At 43.6% G+C, this 20,000-nt stretch overlaps 2 protein-coding genes across 6 annotated transcripts in view; one reads left to right on the forward strand and one right to left on the reverse strand.

Annotated features, from left to right (window-relative positions):
* Positions 1-2,299: 2,299 nt before the first annotated feature.
* Positions 2,300-5,388, forward strand: LOC139409885 (nucleoplasmin-like). Its single transcript, XM_071155283.1, has 10 exons — positions 2,300-2,336; positions 2,489-2,549; positions 2,653-2,735; positions 2,946-3,062; positions 3,669-3,762; positions 4,109-4,236; positions 4,489-4,514; positions 4,604-4,640; positions 4,783-4,821; positions 5,103-5,388. The coding sequence occupies exons 2-9, from the start codon at positions 2,513-2,515 to the stop codon at positions 4,813-4,815; spliced, it is 555 nt and encodes a 184-aa protein (XP_071011384.1). The 5' UTR covers positions 2,300-2,336; positions 2,489-2,512; the 3' UTR covers positions 4,816-4,821; positions 5,103-5,388.
* A 1,883-nt stretch (positions 5,389-7,271) lies between these two features.
* Positions 7,272-20,000, reverse strand: part of LOC139408507 (unconventional myosin-XVIIIb-like) — a 65,287-nt gene continuing 52,558 nt past the window's right edge. For 3 of the 5 annotated variants that reach the window (XM_071152479.1, XM_071152477.1, XM_071152480.1), the window contains 11 exons: positions 18,084-18,245; positions 17,810-17,923; positions 17,531-17,647; positions 17,342-17,425; positions 17,065-17,202; positions 16,672-16,857; positions 13,742-13,875; positions 13,206-13,247; positions 10,890-11,072; positions 7,673-8,690; positions 7,272-7,573 (listed from right to left, as the gene is read on the reverse strand). In XM_071152479.1, coding sequence (XP_071008580.1) covers positions 7,694-8,690; positions 10,890-11,072; positions 13,206-13,247; positions 13,742-13,875; positions 16,672-16,857; positions 17,065-17,202; positions 17,342-17,425; positions 17,531-17,647; positions 17,810-17,923; positions 18,084-18,245 — 2,157 coding nt within the window. In that variant the 3' untranslated portion in view covers positions 7,272-7,573; positions 7,673-7,693. The remainder of the gene's footprint in view (positions 7,574-7,672; positions 8,691-10,889; positions 11,073-13,205; positions 13,248-13,741; positions 13,876-16,671; positions 16,858-17,064; positions 17,203-17,341; positions 17,426-17,530; positions 17,648-17,809; positions 17,924-18,083; positions 18,246-20,000) is intronic. The other 2 variants (XM_071152478.1, XM_071152481.1) reach the window with 1 other exon arrangement.

Here is a 20,000-nt window from a genome sequence, read left to right on the forward strand (position 1 = left end):
TCTCTGATCTACAATGTTTGTTTGGTTACGGTAATCTCTGTTAATGTATTCAATATGTTATTATTCCATTTTACTGTTAACTGTATTTTACTGTTCTTATTGTTGGAGTGATTGGACACATTGTTTGCAGAGTGCACATTCTATGTTACACTTGTGAGAAACAAGTTTTGGTTTATTTCCTTCCATTTAAGAGTTTTGTCAATTTATTCATTGTCTTTTGTTTGGAGCGCTCCTGTTAATGCTGAGTAAGGACCTGATTACACATAGAAGTAGGCCAATAGGCTACCTGGCCTACTTGCAAATGTAGCCCTATAAATGTGCCCATTTTGGGATCTAGTAGTATTTCTGATTGGCTTAATGCACCACCTGTAGACCTCAAACAGCAAGCCTTCAAAGTCTGTTTTTAGATGCAATTTAGAATGACAATAATTCCTCAATGTATTTGAAAAATCTTTCCAGCTCTCTCCCTTTTGATAACCACTCAGCGTGAAAGGGAAAAATGTAATGCTCTGATCCAGTGGAAACGTCATAAAATAGGCCTACCTGATTACCTGATTCTTATTCCTTGTGCAAATAGCCTACAGCTGTCTCTGTCCTGAGATCACTCCTGTGGGGAATTCTGAGGGCCCAGAATGTTTCATACAATGTTGCAAAAAGCTTTAGGCCAGACCAAGTTTATAGTTGATACAATGTTTCAAGTTTGTTGCAGACAGGCCATGTGTAGCCAATGTGATTTATAGGATATTTATTTTTATCACAATATTGTCTACCTTTAGGCTGCAATGTTTTTATTTGTTGGCTTTATGTAGGCTATGTTTACATAGCTGGCGATGGCAATAGAAGTAACTTTTTAGGTTTGTATCATTTTCATTTAGATTGGGATAGAATTTTGATTAACCACATGACAATAAATTAAACAAAACTGTTCCATGAAAATGTGCATGTGAAAACAATTAACTGGCACCCAGATTGGTAGAAATGGCATTCCACGTGAGAAAGTTTGCAGACTCCTCATGTAGCCTATTACCGGAAACCTTAGGAGAGTAGCGGCAGAAACTACGAAAACCAGTAGGAGCGGGAGGAGGATGGTCAGGACAGGTTACAATTTTTTTCTTCTGGTTATCTTGATCTCTGGCTCCCTCTTGAGTCATTTGCGACTTATTTCATTTAGTTTAAAGCATCAGACAAGCTCAATGTATATAGTTTATTTTAGTAAAACGCATAGGGTGTGTCTATTTATCATATTGCCCCCACATTCTGAAATTGCATATTTGTCACCCCCAGTTTTATCATTGGAATGTCAAACAAAACGAGGCAACGGTGTGCTTAATGACCATGCAGATGCCTCCGAGAGGTTGCGTAGGCTGTTTGAAGTGTTTATCTGACTGGAGAATAAAAATAAATAAATAATGTATGTCTCCCCCCCACTTCTAAAACCAAAGTTGCACCCCTGATATATGGAAAAATACACGTTTTAACAAGTTGACTAATTGATTGGTTGAAAGGACAGACGACTTTCAGTCGAACAATATTTGTTTTAAGTGGGGACACCCCAAGTGTATGCACAAATGAGAGTGTGTGTTCCCCCTAAGGGTTTGCGGCGGTCGCACACTTGGTTCATGTTCTCTTCACTCTGTTCTCCACCGACTGCAGTGATCCGAGCCCACAGGGTTGCATTAAATATACATCACACAGCCGTCTGCAGAACACACACACAAAGAGCGAGAAAGAGAATATAAAAACTGAGGCTCTCACACAACCACAAACTGCTTGCATTCTATGTTAACAACATCATCATTAAAACTCATCCCTACTCACTACACCACACTTACTAAGCCTACATAGTACACTACACAGTCACTCACTACTTCTGTATAAGCCTACATTACACAGTAGCCTACACGCAGTCGCCGACACGCAGTCACTCACAACTCCTATCCTACTACTCACCAGAGTTTTCCATCCAAAAACCTGAAACCTGAGTGGCATGAACTCTTCTCCAAATCAAATCAAATCAAATTTATTTATATAGCCCTTCGTACATCAGCTGATATCTCAAAGTGCTGTACAGAAACCCAGCCTAAAACCCCAAACAGCAAGCAATGCAGGTGTAGAAGCACGGTGGCTAGGAAAAACTCCCTAGAAAGGGAGCTCCAATCAGTACCTCTGCTCTGGAATGGGTCATGCCCTTCATTAACGAACCAATCAGATGTAGCGCAGGCCGCTTAATTGGCATCACCTGTCTTTCCATCTTCTTTATAGTCCAGTTGTGTGTGCTCAGTTTTTTTTCAACTTTCTCCATCTATCCAGGGCCAGTCTGAAGTTCCAGTCCTTCGGTAAGCATTTTAACAAATCTAGCCTTTGATGCCGATATTCCTCGGTTTTGATAATGTAGGCCTAAAACACTAAAATATAGCTACTTTTTCCTTCCACTTACTCCAATAGTTGCACATTCAATATGCTGATACCTCACTTGTGTTTTTCTCAGAACCTGATCTCAAATTTGTGAAACATGAACAAACCGGAAAAGCCACTGTCTACACTGTGGGGTAGGTTATGTTTAACTAGAAACTGTTCCCATAGTGCCCAAAAAATGTAGATTCCATAACAGCTGGACTAAATCTGTAAGCATATCTTTATTCTGTTTGGTAGGTTGTGAACTCAGCGAGTCAAAGAAAGAGGGAACATTCAAAACCGATGACACAAACCACCAACATCAACTCGCACTGAGAACTGTAAGTCCCCTTGGAGAATATTTGATATTTTACAACCAAAGTAGACTGACTGGTCATCTTTATTGCAGCTGTACTGCACAGGTCAGAATATTAAGATCACGTGATATTTGAAATGTTAATTTGGGTAGTATGACTGCAGAAAAACAATCTGGAACGCAATTTTAATAACTTCAGTAGTGTGTTTTCAAGTGTCTGACTTGTCCCTGGCAGATGTGTCTGGGCGCAGGCGCCAAAGAAGAGTTCAACATCGTGGCGTTAATTACCGGAGAACCAGATAACGACAAGGGCATACCCATGGCTACCCTGCACGCCAACGGCATGCCCACGGCAAGTTGTCCCAATTTGTTCTAATGTGGCAGCCTGACTACTTGGCGTTCTCTATCGACGCAGAGGTCAGTTTTGATAATTGTGGGATTTGCTAGCAACGGAGTCGCCATTAGTTGACTCTGGTAAAATATCAATTGAAAACAATTACCGGTATCTACGTGTGTCCTGTACAGCTGCTGATCCTGGGTATCCCTGACTGATTAAATTGGCACATCTGCGTTGAGTTGAGGAACACAATGATAAAGTTTGGTTGTATTCTGTGTCTTTAAAGTGTGAATTTCAGCGCCCTGTGGAAGTATTGCAGTTGTTGTACAGGACATGTGGCAACTCAATGTTACTAGTAAATTCTGTAACCAGTTATACGAACTGAACTCTGCCTCAATACAAGAGAACTGTAGGACTTGGCCAACCAGGCTGTTTGAAGTAGTCTTCCCAATGACCTAGACCTAGCTGGCTATTGAAGGTTAACCCAAATCAGCTAATGTTGAGGAATGGGCCTGGGGAAGTAATCACCAGTGGTTATAGGCCTAACCTAGCTGGGTGCCTGGTTCTGTCAGTTTGAATAGCAGCACTGATTGTCATGATTCTGTGTATTGATCTCTCCAGGTCAATCTGTCTGGGATAGATCTGCACCCTCCTGTAACCTTTCAGCTGAGGAGTGGCGCTGGACCAGTCTACATCTGTGGGGAACACGTGGCCTGTAAGTAGGGGATTAGGGAGCAGGGATGATGGCGGTTAACTGTAGCCTCCTAAAATAAGAATTTGTTTTTAACTGACTTGCCTAGTTAAATAAAGGTACAATAAAAAAAAATACAACTACTTATGCTTAATGTTTAAGGACAAAAATAAGCAAATGTTTGAATCATGGTGGTAGAGAACCCGTTACATACCTGTAATGTCATTCAGCTAATCAAAGTCCTGAGGAGCAGCTGGTCAGTGGAATTTGATATGTTAGAACAGAATATTGCGTAATGTTGACGGTTTTGACAGCCATAAACTACAAGCCTTTCTAATGTCACTGTCATTTAACTCCTGTTGCTTTCCAGTGGAGGATGACTTCTCAGGAATAGATAGTGTTGATGAGGAGATGGAGGAGGAGGAGGAGGAAGATATTGAGTCTCCTGTGAAGCCTGCTAAGAAAGCAACTGCCAAGAATGCAAATGTTGCAGGCAAAGTAAGGGCCTGTTTTATATCAAACTCCAACATGTTGATTTTTGAATGATTTTATACTTAAGTTGTCACATTTTCAACATGCATATGGACAACTATGAAATCCAGCCACACACGGATCCTAGTTTGCTCTAATCTACAAATAAATGAATCTTACTCCTTGTCAGTTGTCAAATCCAAACTTTAATTCACAGTGAGATGGTATTGGTAAAGTACACAGATCTGGGGCCAGGCTAATGTTATTCCTGTCTTCCAGAGAAAGAAGCCAGAGGAAGCAGATGAGTAAGTGATAATAAATGCTTTTTAATCCATTTATGTGATTTACTGAAATCTAATTGTTGCTGTCCACCAACTATCCTCTCTCCTTCCAGACCTGCATCAGATGATGAGAACAACCCTCCTAAAAAGGTACTTTATTTACTCTGCCTTAAATATTATACCCTGATTGACTTTCCTGGTCTGAGGCTCTGGCCATGGGACGCAGAACAATCTTCTGGCCTACTGTTGGAATCATGGCTGGTCTGGTTTGAAATGGCTTTCTGTGTTTCAGGGAAAGGGTAGAGGAAGAGGCAGGGGAAAGTGATCCAGGGTAAGTGACAACCTAAGGGCAGTAATGCTAAGCCCTGAGTAATCCTCTTTTGTTAGCGCATAGCCATTCCTGGGGTCATTCCTAGGTCGCGTTGGATGAAGTGTCAGTTAAATGGCATATGAAGTGTAACACTGACTTGGGGTTAACCTCCCCCAGAATACTAACAACCATTAGGGTAAAGGGACTAAGAACCCCTTGGCACCTGAAGGGTGTAGTGTGACATGACCGCTGAATTTGCAGATTGCCTCTACTGAATGACTAAACCAGTTAATGTGTTTCAGGTGCTGCCCAAAGAGTCTGTTGCAGTTCTGTTTGGCTAAAGGTTCTGTCAATCAACTGTTGGGTTTCTATCTACCTGTTCATTCTTGCATGGTTCAAATGATTTAAGGCTGTTTATCCTGTACATGTCAGTGCTTTGTAAATCGTTCGAAAGAGTTTTGTCCTTGTGGTACTGATCAGTGTACATTAAACTATACTGAACAAAATAGAATCAGTGTACATTAAAATACACTGAAAAAAATATAAATGTAACATGTTAAGTGGTCCTTTGTTTCATGAGCTGAAATAAATAAAAAAGTCCCAGAAATGTTACATACCTTTTTCTGTGTACAAATGTGTTTGTTTATGTCAGGGAGCATTTCTCCTTTGCCAAGATGATAATCCACCTGACCGGTGTGGCATATCAAGAAGCTGATTAAATGGCAGGATCATTACATAGGTGCACCTTGTGCGGGGGACAAAAGGCCACGTCTCAAGTTGAGGGAGTGTTCAATTGGCACGCTGACTGCATGAATGTCCAGAGCTGTTAATGTGGTGGGTACTCTTAGTTCACAGGACTTCATCCTGCTAACTGTTCCAAATGTCTACTGAAATTGGTTAAGGTTTATGTACTCTGTGCCATCGGCTTGGAACACCTAGATAGTTTTAAACTGGAAGAACTTGTCCTGATTAATCAGAGGCTGATTCCTTGACCGGTCAATGTTAATTTTCTGTTGTAATTTCTATGGTTTTTACTAGATGACTTGTAGTTTCATGTCTGTGTAATGATTTAGTCCTCACAATCTTGGCCAGGACCTCCAACCGCACCAGCAGCACAGGACCTCCATATGGCTTCAACTGTGGGAGGGTGCTGAGCATTTCGTTCTGTAATATAAAGCCCTTTTTGTGGGGGGGAAACAAATTTTGATTGGCTGGGCCTGGCTCATCAGTGGGTGGGCCTATGCCCAACCATGTAAAATCAACAGATTGGGAACTTAGTTCATTTCACTGATTTGAAATAAATTCTTATTTACAATGACGGCCGAGGAAAAGTGGGTTAACTGCCTTGTTCAGGGGCAGAACGACAGATTGTTACCTTGTCAGCTCAGGGATTCGATCCTGCAGCCTTCTGGTTACTAGTCCAACGCTCCAACCACTAGGCTACCTGCCCCCCGTACCTTAGGAAATGTAACTCAGCCAAATCGTAAATTACATTTTATTTTTGTTCAGTATGAATGGAATTGGTTGACCAATTAGTGCCTCACCATCTACAAACTATATTCTTAGTGGTTGATATCTAGGATGGTGTTATAGAGTATTGCATGAACAGCCTGCCCTCTTGTAGCAGTCAAGTTCACCCTGGCTGTGCCCTACTTTATGCATATTAGACTGTATAATCTGGTTCAACTACAGCTGAACTGTAGCCCTGATTGGGGGTGTAAACTCCAGCTGAGTTTAAGATGCTGAGGAACAGATGGTACTGGAGGACATCTACTGTAGACACCTCCCAAATCAACCACTAGCGCTTATTGTCCTGACAAATTGCTTAAAATCTGAAATACAACATAATTCTAAGATTGCTGTGGCCCAGGTGGGGACACAGAACTGATGCCTAGTCCCAAATCAACCACTATAATTCCCTTGGTCCCTACCTCGTAACTGATGTTGAACTGTAGAATTCCCTGTGAACAGGTGGATCTGCAGGGGGCACCGACTGACACCATCCCAAATCAATCCCTAGCCCCTATACTTGACCCCCACCTCTAGCGTCAACACTTCCACAATAACCATCTGGACTGTAAAGTTCTCAGCAAGGTTATGGCTAACAGTTGGAGGACACAAGTGAGACATCACTGCAGCCTGACACCCTGGTCCCAAATCAACATCTGGACTCTATGCTTCCCTTGACCTCTACCTCATGCCTGTAACACAACGGAACCATTAAGCAGTGGTTAATTTATTCTATCTAGCTGACTGAACTGGAGGACAGGTGCGACATCACACGTCTGACAACCAGCCTGTGATCTGATTCTAGGGAATAATACCTGTGACCAGTTGTCCCCTGCCTTAGAACTAGTGACAAAGACCACAGTGTTAAATCTAAAAAAGGATTTTCCTATGAAACATTCTGAACAGCAACTGTCTTCTCTAGTCTGCTGTGTATAGCTGGTGGAAGAACAGTTTCACAAGAATTTTCATTAAAATATTTTTTATTAGTGTACAAACAGTGCTTCTAATCTAACTGATATTTTATCTTCAGTGGGCTCACATTTTTCCATGAACAGCACAATCCATACACACACAAGCGTGTGTATGTCTTGACTCGTTGGCTTCAATGTGTTTAAGTCTTCTGCGCATCTTTACCTTAAGCGTGTAACTATCTTCATTGATTTATTTGGCACGAGTTTGTAGATATCTTCAATGGCTCCTTGCAGCTTGCATGGGTGTCTGGGAGTGGCTTCAGTTTATTCTTTCTCTCACACACACATGCAGGCTGGGGAGAGGACAGAGTAAAAGAGAAGAAGGCATTAGCATGCATCAGATGTCTTGACTGCCTTACTGTGTGTGTGTCTCTCTCTCTGCTACATCTCACCTCAGTCTCTCTCCTCTCCTTTTAGTCAACCTCACTCTTCCTCATGTCCTCACTCTTCCTCAGGTCCTCACTCTTCCTCAGGTATTTCTTCATGACAGAAGCAACGTCTCCCCCCTCGCTGCCCTCCGCATCCAGCCTTTCTCCCTGCGGCCCCCCACCTCCACTACGCCTGACCCCTCCTCCCTGGGAGCTCCCCCCAGACCCTGAGCTGGTGGAGCTGGAGTCGGAGCCCTTCCTGCTGCGTGTGGAGGGGGGCAGCTCTCCAAAGTGGACGCTGAGTGCCCTCCGACCCCCTCTGACTGAACTGGCCAGGCTGCTGGTGGACTGGGCCCTTCGGATGGCCGGCAGAATGTCAGAGGCCGCGTCATCACGGTTACCGTCGCTTATGAGGCGGCGGTTCTGGAACACCATGGGTTCCGACCCCAGACAGCCCTCCCCACCGCCCTCGCTGACGACGCTCTCCAGCAGCCTGCGTCTCATTGGCTGGGGGGAACGCTGGGGGGAGCGCAGGGATCTAAATGGTTCTTCACTGTCTTCCTCTGGGATGGAGATAGTGGGGGGGCGACGGCGGGGGGCAGTGGGGGAAGTGAGGGAGGAGAGGAGGGGGAGAGAGGGGAGGGAGGAGAGAGAATCGGAGGAGTTGTAGCGTTTGGCTCCGGAGTCCCTAGAAGCTGCAGATGAAGCCTGGGGTTCGCCTATGTTGCGCAGACTGGCGGCGCGTGGCAGCAGTGGGGAGGGAGGTTTGAGGATGCTGCGGGGCTCCTGGAGGTCTTCGGGGCCCAGAGAGAGGGCTGAGGCTCTGCGGCGGAGGGTTGAGGCCCCAGTGGTCTGGTAGATAGGGAGAGAAATAGTACTGCCATCCCCCTCCCCAGACTCTGCTCCCCCTCGCCGCTTACGAAGCCCCTCTAATAGCTCGGAGAGGGCAGAGGAGGAGGAGGCCCGACCAAGATGTGAACTTCCCCCATTACCAACCACACCCCCTGGTTCTAAACCATTCTCATCTGGGTCCACACAGGAGCTGGGTGAGAGGGAGAGGAAGGATAATCAAATATTGGAAATATACAGTGCCTTGCGAAAGTATTCGGCCCCCTTGAACTTTGCGACCTTTTGCCACATTTCAGGCTTCAAACAAAGATATAAAACTGTATTTTTTTGTGAAGAATCAACAACAAGTGGGACACAATCATGAAGTGGAACAACATTTATTGGATATTTCAAACTTTTTTAACAAATCAAAAACTGAAAAATTGGGCGTGCAAAATTATTCAGCCCCCTTAAGTTAATACTTTGTAGCGCCACCTTTTGCTGCGATTACAGCTGTAAGTCGCTTGGGGTATGTCTCTATCAGTTTTGCACATCGAGAGACTGACATTTTTTCCCATTCCTCCTTGCAAAACAGCTCGAGCTCAGTGAGGTTGGATGGAGAGCATTTGTGAACAGCAGTTTTCAGTTCTTTCCACAGATTCTCGATTGGATTCAGGTCTGGACTTTGACTTGGCCATTCTAACACCTGGATATGTTTATTTTTGAACCATTCCATTGTAGATTTTGCTTTATGTTTTGGATCATTGTCTTGTTGGAAGACAAATCTCCGTCCCAGTCTCAGGTCTTTTGCAGACTCCATCAGGTTTTCTTCCAGAATGGTCCTGTATTTGGCTCCATCCATCTTCCCATCAATTTTAACCATCTTCCCTGTCCCTGCTGAAGAAAAGCAGGCCCAAACCATGATGCTGCCACCACCATGTTTGACAGTGGGGATGGTGTGTTCAGCTGTGTTGCTTTTACGCCAAACATAACGTTTTGCATTGTTGCCAAAAAGTTCAATTTTGGTTTCATCTGACCAGAGCACCTTCTTCCACATGTTTGGTGTGTCTCCCAGGTGGCTTGTGGCAAACTTTAAACAACACTTTTTATGGATATCTTTAAGAAATGGCTTTCTTCTTGCCACTCTTCCATAAAGGCCAGATTTGTGCAATACACAACTGATTGTTGTCCTATGGACAGAGTCTCCCACCTCAGCTGTAGATCTCTGCAGTTCATCCAGAGTGATCATGGGCCTCTTGGCTGCATCTCTGATCAGTCTTCTCCTTGTATGAGCTGAAAGTTTAGAGGGACGGCCAGGTCTTGGTAGATTTGCAGTGGTCTGATACTCCTTCCATTTCAATATTATCGCTTGCACAGTGCTCCTTGGGATGTTTAAAGCTTGGGAAATCTTTTTGTATCCAAATCCGGCTTTAAACTTCTTCACAACAGTATCTCGGACCTGCCTGGTGTGTTCCTTGTTCTTCATGATGCTCTCTGCACTTTTGACGGACCTCTGAGACTATCACAGTGCAGGTGCATTTATACGGAGACTTGATTACACACAGGTGGATTGTATTTATCATCATTAGTCATTTAGGTCAACATTGGATCATTCAGAGATCCTCACTGAACTTCTGGAGAGAGTTTGCTGCACTGAAAGTAAAGGGGCTGAATAATTTTGCACGCCCAATTTTTCAGTTTTTGATTTGTTAAAAAAGTTTGAAATATCCAATAAATGTCGTTCCACTTCATGATTGTGTCCCACTTGTTGTTGATTCTTCACCAAAAAATACAGTTTTATATCTTTATGTTTGAAGCCTGAAATGTGGCAAAAGGTCGCAAAGTTCAAGGGGGCCGAATACTTTCGCAAGGCACTGTAAAACAGGCTCTAAAACTGCCAACATCCACATAGTGGTTGTTTTGGTGGGGTCGGAGGTGAAAATGCGTTAGAGCTGTGAAATCCACAAGCGGCTTCTGGCATTATACCTAAAGTGGACATTGCCAATGACTGTACGAAGTTGCATTAATAGAAATCTCATGCAGCCTTATTTAAGTTCTAACACTGGAATGTGAGATGTAATCTCCACCTCAATTAAGATGATAGATGTCCTCATTATTTAGTTTCATGGTCATTATTTCTGTAAAACCTACACTTTCTCTTTCTGAACTTCTAACATGAGTGGGACGGACGTTGCTTTGTGACAAAGATCAAGAGCAGCTGCTCACCGATTTGACAGCTCCAACACAGTTACACCTCTGACACCGCCAAAACATCAGCTATGAGGGTGTCGGCTATCGGCGGTTAACACTTGATCTGATTGAACGCTTGATAGGCCTTAGTATCTATGCAGTTGCTATTGAATTGACCTACTGAAGTTGAACTGTACTGAATCAAACTGAACTGACAACTCACCGGAAGCTGTAAGTGCTCATGGTGTCTGTGACAGACTGGCGCCCCGACTGGTTGCTGATGGTACTGCTGCCATAGGGAGAGCCCCGTCTGGCCCCCCCTCGGGGAACACCCAGCCAATGACGGATGCCCTCTCCAACATCCTCTGTGCCCAGAGATTGAGAACCAACACTAGACACACTGTCGCTGAGGAAGAGCGGGAACACACACACAGTGTCACTGAGCGACAGAGATCACACAAACACAGTACCAAGAGACAGAACACACATGACTCCTAACAGCTAGAGATGCAACACTTCTAAGCCATGGTCAGCTCACAGCAGTTCAGCCACAGTGTCCTCAGAGGACATTTCCTGTCCCTGTGTCCTCTCTCTCCTGCTGTGTGACTGCAGGTGGTGGCAGATCATATTGGAGACACAGTCAGAGGTGTCAGACATTCACACTCAGTACTCAGGTCACATACTTGTACTGTATATAAACAAACTAACTACAACCTCTCCCATCTGCCATTAGAGAGAGGAAAGAAGAGGACGATGGAGGGAGCAAGAATGAAAAAGTAATTGGTCAGGGTATAGAAGTTTAAGAGAGAAAGAGGGAGGAAGAAGTGATAGAGCAGGAAAGATTGAGAGAGGGAGTGATAAAATGAGAGTAGATAATGAAGAGGAGAGAGAGAGAAGAACTGGCTCTGTACTGCAATGCATGGGACTCCATGCCTTATGGAATACACAAGAATATCACAGCTGGTGAACTCTCAGAACAGAGAAAAGATTATTGTGTCTTACAAAGGGCTGTGTGTCTGTGTACGTGTGTGTGTGTGTCTCTTACATAGGGCTGTGTGTCTGTGTAGGTGTCTCTTTGCTCCAGCCCTGTGGCTCTCAACCTTGTCCACCTACAGGGAGATGGAGCTACTGGGTGTCTCTTCAGACAGTAGCTGTCAGACTACAGCTCAGGCATTTAGCTATGCACTTTCGGTCTGTTCACATCATCAACAGCCCAGGGACCATATATATACAGTGGGGCAAAAAAGTATTTAGTCAGCCACCAATTGTGCAAGTTCTCCCACTTAAAAAGATGAGTGAGGCCTGTAATTTTCATCATAGGTACACTTCAACTATGACAGACAAAATGAGAAGAAAAAAAATCCAAATTATGGTGGAAAATAAGTATTTGGTCAATAACAAAAGTTTATCTCAATACTTTGTTATATACCCTTTGTTGGCAATGACAGAGGTCAAACGTTTTCTGTAAGTCTTCACAAGGTTTTCACACACTGTTGCTGGTATTTTGGCCCATTCCTCCATGCAGATCTCCTCTAGAGCTTGTGATGTTTTGGGGCTGTTGCTGGGCAACATGGACTTTCAACTCCCTCCAAAGATTTTCTATGGGGTTGAGATCTGGAGACTGGCTAGGCCACTCCAGGACCTTAATGCTTCTTACGAAGCCACTCCTTCGTTGCCCGGGCGGTGTGTTTGGGATCATTGTCATGCTGAAAGACCCAGCCACATTTCATCTTCAATGCCCTTGCTGATGGTAGGCTTTGTTACTTTGGTCCCAGCTCTCTGCAGGTCATTCACTAGGTCCCCCTGTGTGGTTCTGGGATTTTTGCTCACCGTTCTTGTGATCATTTTGACCCCACGGGGTGAGATCTTGGAGATTATCAGTGGTCTTGTATGGCTTCCATTTCCTAATAATTGCTCCCACAGTTGATTTCTTCAAACCAAGCTGCTTACCTATTGCAGATTCAGTCTTCCCAGCCTGGTGCAGGTCTACAATTGTGTTTCTGGTGTCCTTTGACAGCTCTTTGGTCTTGGCCATAGTGGAGTTTGGAGTGTGACTGTTTGAGGTTGTGGACAGGTGTCTTTTATACTGATAACAAGTTCAAACAGGAGCCATTAATCAGGTAGCGAGTGGAGGACATAAGAGCCTCTTAAAGAAGAAGTTACAGGTCTGTGAGAGCCAGAAATCTTGCTTGTTTGTAGGTGACCAAATACTTATTTTCCACCATAATTTGCAAATAAATTCATTAAAAATCATACAATGTGATTTTCTGGATTTTTTTTCTCATTTTGTCTGTCATAGTTGAAGAGTACCTATGATTAAAATAACAGGCCTCTCTCATCTTTTTAAGTGGGAGAACTTGCACAGTTGGTGGCTGACTAAATACTTTTTTGCCCCACTGTATATCAGACTGGTCTAATAACTGAAACAGCCCAAGACTCAGCACTCTAGATTCAAGCCAACACAGGCAAGAGTACAGAGGACGCAAACACACGCGCGTGGATAGACATCTGCACACATGCTGGGAACCAGGGTTCTTACAGGTCTCTCTTCTTAGCAAAGGATTCCACAGCCGTCGCAACACTGGAATCAGGAAGAGGGGTGAAAGGTCAGGGGTGTGGGATCAGAGCAGTTACAGCATCCCTGTAATGATGTAACTTCCTTCTGGATACAAATGTACCTGTCATCCTATTGCTTTAACCCTCCAACATACCACTTTTACATATCAAACACAGTAACACACTCATACCTCTCTTATACATCAAACACAGTAACACACACACTCATACCTCTCTTACACGTCAAACACAGTAACACACTCATACCTCTCTTACAGATCAAACACAGTAATACACTCATACCTCTCTTACACATCAAACACAGTAACACACTCATACCACTCTTACACATCAAACACAGTAACACACTCATACCTCTCTTACACATCAAACACAGTAACACACTCATACCACTCTTACACATCAAACACAGTAACACATTCATACCTCTATTACACATCAAACACAGTAACACACTCATACATCTCTTACACATCAAACACAGTAACACACTCATACCTCTCATCATCACTTTCGTCACTAGACTCCACCTCCTCCAGGGCGGCTTGCAGATCAACGATACGATGGATGGATGTCTCCAGATCAGCTTGTAATGTCTGTCTGACCGCACTCAGCTCTGTCACTTGCATCTCCTGAGAACAGAGAGCGAAAGAGAGATAGAAAGTGAGGGGGGGAAAGAGAGAAAAAGAGAGACGTGTCCATAGGAGAGGTGACAGAGTGTGGAGAGGCCGCACAGAGGAACTCCAAAGACGTGTGCGCCACAGGCCAACTGTACGTTTATCCATGTTATTCAATACAGGCCAACGGTACATTTATCCATGTTATTCAATACAGGCCAACTGTATGTTTATCCATGTTATTCAATACAGGCCAACTGTACGTTTATCCATGTTATTCAATACAGGCCAACTGTACGTTTATCCATGTTATTCAATACAGGCCAACTGTACGTTTATCCATGTTATTCAATACAGGCCAATGGTACGTTTATCCATGTTATTCAATACAGGCCAGAATGGATGGAGTCTTATAATGATGCCCAGTCTATTCCTTATTGCATCATCCATCATATATTGTGGCACTGACCAACACACACACGTGGGTCCTTGGTCTTCCTGTAGAGTATGTGTGTGTGTGTGTGTTATCTCGAGGATCATTCTTCCATATTCATACAGAGACAGAAAGAAGAGAGTGATTAATCTATTAATCTTCCACTTTTCCCTGTAATCTCGCTCTCTCTCTCTCTCTCTCTCTCTCTCTCACACTCACAACACACAGAACACACCAAAGTCATTGTTACACACACTAGCTCACTCACTCAAATGTATGACATACACACCAGTTCTTATATGGCATGAAGACACACAAACACACGCCATCATTGGCTCTCCAGGTTATTGACTGTGGAGGGGTGGTTAGTGGTTGTCATAGAGACATGTGGAATAGGATGGGGTGTACGTGTGTATCCATAACCTTGAGAAGACAATGAGGATTAATCACAGCCAGCCAGACAGTGGCAAAGCTAGAGAGAGGATGCAGGGGAGACAGTGGGTATCTCACTGAGAGCTGTGCCTGTCTGCGCTGTTGGTCGTTAGGTCGTTAAAGGGCATCTATCCATGTGTGTTTGTGTAGGCTATATATGTCTGTGTGGATACACTGATTGTACAGAACATGAGGAACTCTTTCCATGACATAGACTGACCAGGTGAATCCAGGTAAAAGCTATGATCCCGTATTGATGTCACCTGTTAAATCCACTTCAATCAGTGTAGACGTGTGAATGGGTGAATGGAGAGTGAATGGGTACGACAAAAGATGTAACTGCCTTTGAACGGGGTATGGTAGTAGGTGGTAGGACACTCCGGTTTGAATGTGTCAGGAACTGCAACGTTGCTGCGCTTTTCACGCTTCCAGTGTGTATCAAGAATGGTCCACTACCCAAAGGACATCCAGACAACTTGACACAACTGTGGGAAGCATTGGAGTCAACATGGGCCAGCATCCCTGTGGAATGCTTTCAACAACTAGTAGAGTTCATGCCCCAACAAATTGAGGCTGTTCTGAGGACAAAAGAAGGGGATATTCCTAATATTTGGTATACGTTATGTACAGTGCCTTCGGAAATTATTCACACCCCTTGACCTTTCCACATTTTGTTACATTACGTTACAGCCATAATGACAAGGCAAAAACAGGTTTCGGATTTTTTGCAAATGTATTAAAAATAAAAAACAGAAATACCTTATTTACGTAAGTATTCAGACCTTTTGCTATGAGACTCGAAATAGAGCTTCTGTGCATCCTGTTTCCATTGATCATCCTTTAGATGTTTCTACAACTTGATTGGAGTCCACCTGTGGTAAATTAAATTGATTGGACATGATTTGGAAAGGCACACACCTGTCTATATGAGGTCCCACAGTTGACAGTGCATGTCAGAGCAAAAACAAAGCCATGAGGTCGAAGGAATTGTCCATAGAGCTTCGAGACAGGATTGTGTCGAGGCACAGATCTGGGGGAGAGTAACCAACAAATAACCTTCCAGAAGGACAACCATCTATGCATCACTCCACCAATCAGGCCTTTATGGTAGAGTGCAGGCGGAAGCCACTCCTCAGTAAAAGGCACATGACAGCCCACTTGGAGCTTGGCCAAAAGCACCTAAAGACCTCAGACCATGAGAAACAAGATTCTCTGGTCTGATGAAACCAAGAGTAAACTCTTTGGCCTGAATGCCCAGTTTCATGTCTGGAGAAAATCTGGCACCATCCCTACAGTGAAGCATGGTGGTGGCAGCATCATGCTGTGGGGGTGTTTTTCAGCAGCAGAGACTGGGAGACTAGTCAGGATTGAGGGAAAGATGAACCGAGCAAAGTACAGAGAGATCCTTGATGAAAACCTGCTCCAGAGCTCTCAGGACCTCAGACTGGAACGAAGGTTCACCCTCCAACAGGACAACAACCCTAAACACACAGCCAAGACAACGCAGGAGTGGCTTCAGGACAAGTCTCTAAATATCCTTGAGTGGCCCAGCCAGAGCCCAGACTTGAACCCTATTGAACATCTCTGGAGAGACCTGGAAATAGCTGTGCAGCAATGCTCCCCATCCAACCTGAATGGGAGAAACTCCCAAAATACAGGTCTGCCAAGCTTGTAGCGTCATACCCAAGAAGACTCTATGCTGTAATTGCTGCCAAAGGTGCTTCAACAAAGTACTGAGTAAAGGGTCTGAATACTTTTGTAAATGTGATATCTCAGTTTTTCATTTATTTTATCCTAAAAACCTATTTTTGCTTGTCATTAATGGGTAATGTGTGTAGATTGAGGGGGAAAAACTATTTAATCAATTTTAGAATAAGGCTGTAACCTCACAAAATGTGGAAAAAGTCAAGGGCACTGTACATAGTGTGTATGAATGTGTATGTTACCAGCTCCAAGCATCTGCGGCTGCTGTCCTGTTCTCTCTGAGACAGGTCTTCAACCTCCTGTCTCATGTGGTGGAGGCGTTGTTGGTAGTACTGACTGTTCTCTCTCTCTCGGACCTCTGTCTGGGCACTCTGCTCCAGCTCCTCTCCCAGACGCACCACACTATCCCTCAGACGCAGCACCAACACCTACAGAGAGACAGAAGATATTTTTGTAAGACATTATTTAAACGTTATCTACTATTTCTAAATTTCAGCTTTGGCAATATGTACATCATGCCGACAATACACCATTACATTAAATTGAATTGAGATAAAGAAAGAGATATGAGAGAGACAGAGAGTGCGTAAAGATACGTCAACTAGATTGCTTACTGTCCATTTTAACATCCTCACCTCAAACCTCTTGACCTGTCCTCTCTGGAACTCCAGCTTGTTCTCCAGGTCACACACCCTGGCCTCTTGCATACTGACAATACTACGCCCCACGGTGGACGACTCTAGGAATTGCACCCTGGCCATACTGGTTGCGAGCTGGGGGGAGAAGAGGAAGAGAAAGGAGGAGGAGAGGAAGGATAAGAGGAATGTCAGAGTAGGTTATTCAGTCTTGTATCCACATTAACAGCATATGTAGTTCACCATCCCCCCACATTTCTCAGCTGTCAGTCCTTACCTCTTCCTGGAGTGTGTGTTGCTGTTTCTTGGCCTCCTCCAGTTCAGCCTGTAACTCTCTGATCTGTGAAATATCACTGGAGGACTGAGATAGAGAAAGATACAGTTTTAATGATCTTTAATTTGAAAAGCACAACTGTCAGAGTCTTTGTACATGGTTTGGAAACCACTATGAGGCAGAGTTACACACCTGTGCAATGAGAGCTTTGTGTTTCTTCATGAGTTCATTAAGGTCCTCCTGGTCCTCCTCTAGTCTCTTCAACAGATCGGACTTGTCATGTTGCAGCTGAGCTACCTGCTCATCCACCTACACATAAACACACACACCTTTAATCTACTCTCTCCACTAGACTGTTGTGCTCATAGTAGGATTGTAAACACTTTGATGTTAAAGTTCCCGAACACCACTGATAATGATATAGTAACAGTTCGTAGTAAGAGTCTAGTATGAGGCCTCTATCTATCTCACCAGACTCTTGTGTTTGCAGATGTTCTCTAGTTCTATCTGAGCATTCTCCAGTTCCATGGACAGAGTCTTCTGAACACTCTCCACCTCCGCTCTTCTTGCCTCACTCTCCTCCAACTAACAGAGAAAGAGATGGAGAGAGACAGAGAGAGCAATAGAGGGAGAGAGAGAGGGGGGGGGGGTATGTTTTAATTGTTAGTTTAAACCGGCCTTGATCCACATTCATAGCATCATAGTATGTGTGTGTGTGTTTGCATGTAGGTGGGTGTGTGTGTACCTGGCAGTGCAGACGCTCTATGTGTTCCTTGCTGCCGGGAGCCTGGCTGTGTCCAGGGTTGTCTATGGTAGACAGTAGTAGCTGAGCATCAACCAGCAGGGCATGGGTTCTCTTCAGATCTCTCCTCAGTCTCTTCTCCACATCAAAGTCCCTGTGTCCCACCTTGCAGAGGGAGGAAGAGAATTTAATGTTTAGTAATATGTTAAATTGTTTAATCCACACACACAGACACACACACATACACACACAAGCACCCATCAATTACAATAAAACAATCTCAAGCCTGTCTATATTATGTAGTGGAGGAACTCCAGCATGACTTATATCCAATGTGTGACTTTAGGATAAAAAAAAAATTGAAATGGTTTGAAACAAATTCATGCAGTTCCACATGTGTACTTAGCGGAATAAAAGGAACTATATGTAAATTGACCCATAACTCTATCAACATGTTTACAACAACCAGAGGCTGCTGCTGAGGGGAGGACGGCTCATAATAATGGCTCATTCCTCCCCAATTAATGTGCCACCAACCTCCTGTGACATCAACATAGACCTCATAAAGACATGGCAAGTCACATTTAAAGAGTTTCAGAGACTATTTCAAGCACTTCATTGTAATCTTCAATGACCTCAATGTTACACAATTGTATCATTTATATGACTGTACATATAGGGCCTAATATAGAACCCCTCCTCCCCCCAAAAGTGTACAAAAAAGTAGGCCATTACTTCTTTAAGAATAATAAAAATGTAGGCCTTGCCAATGCATTGATATTCAAATGATGATTACATTGTAAAATATGTGAGAATAATGTGGACATTGCCTGACTAAATAGACTGGATGCAAAACAACTGCAAATGTGGAACTGGGAAATCTCAGACTTCAGTGAGGTTAAAACAACTGGGAACCCGATAAAAAACGAGCTCCGACTGGGAAAATACATTTTTAACGGTCATCCAACTCGGAATTCCAAGTCGGGAACTCTGTCCTCCTTCTAAAGCTCCAATCTGAAGACCACTGACGTCATAATTCAACCTTGCTTTTTCCAAGTTCACTGTTGTCTCGAAAGCTGTCGAAAAAAAAGCTGTTAAAAAAATAAATAATAAAAGCACCATAAATCCAGAGAATGACAGACTTTGATGACAAAGTTTGATGACAAATTGTTCCCACAAGGACCGCCGTGCCACCTTCCTGTTCAAGTGAGCACAGCACAACAAGGTGAGTCCAAAGATGTATTGTATGCTGCTGCATAAATGTTGTAATGTGACAGGGAGATATGTATACTGTAGCTAAGATAGTAATACTAAGTTAATGTTGTGTAGTAAGCTGTTAGTAGCCCATGTGCCTCACCTTAATAATTTGGTCCCTTTCCCCCTCATAACTTAGCCTACTGTTCTGATTTGGTGGTGCACATGTAGCCTATAGCCTGTTTTAGAGAAATGTCATCATTGAATATTGTAAGAGCTTTCATTGTCTGCTTATATGCCCCCTTTATTTATCCTACTGTTCTGACTTGGTGTACATGGAGAATACCGTAAGAACGGTCCATGTTCTGAATTCTGTACATTTCAAAAGTGCTGAACAAATAGTTATATTGACTACGTCTGTCATAGCTCGCTCATTGATGTCTTAATCGAAATTACGGATTGCCTCTTATCCGCTTGTCGAGCCTAACACAAGACCCTAACACAAGACCATAACATAAGAGCCTAACACAAGAGCCTAACACAAGAGCCTAACACAAGAGCCTAACACAAGAGCCTAACACAAGAGCCTAACACAAGAGCCTAACACAAGAGCCTAACACAAGAGCCTAACACAAGAGCCTAACATAAGAGCCTAACATAAGAGCCTATCATAAGAGCCTAACATAAGACACCAACTGTTATGTAGTTACACTGCATTTCTGGGAT

This window comes from Oncorhynchus clarkii, chromosome 5 (assembly GCF_045791955.1).
Source record: "Oncorhynchus clarkii lewisi isolate Uvic-CL-2024 chromosome 5, UVic_Ocla_1.0, whole genome shotgun sequence".
Taxonomy (NCBI): domain Eukaryota; kingdom Metazoa; phylum Chordata; class Actinopteri; order Salmoniformes; family Salmonidae; genus Oncorhynchus; species Oncorhynchus clarkii.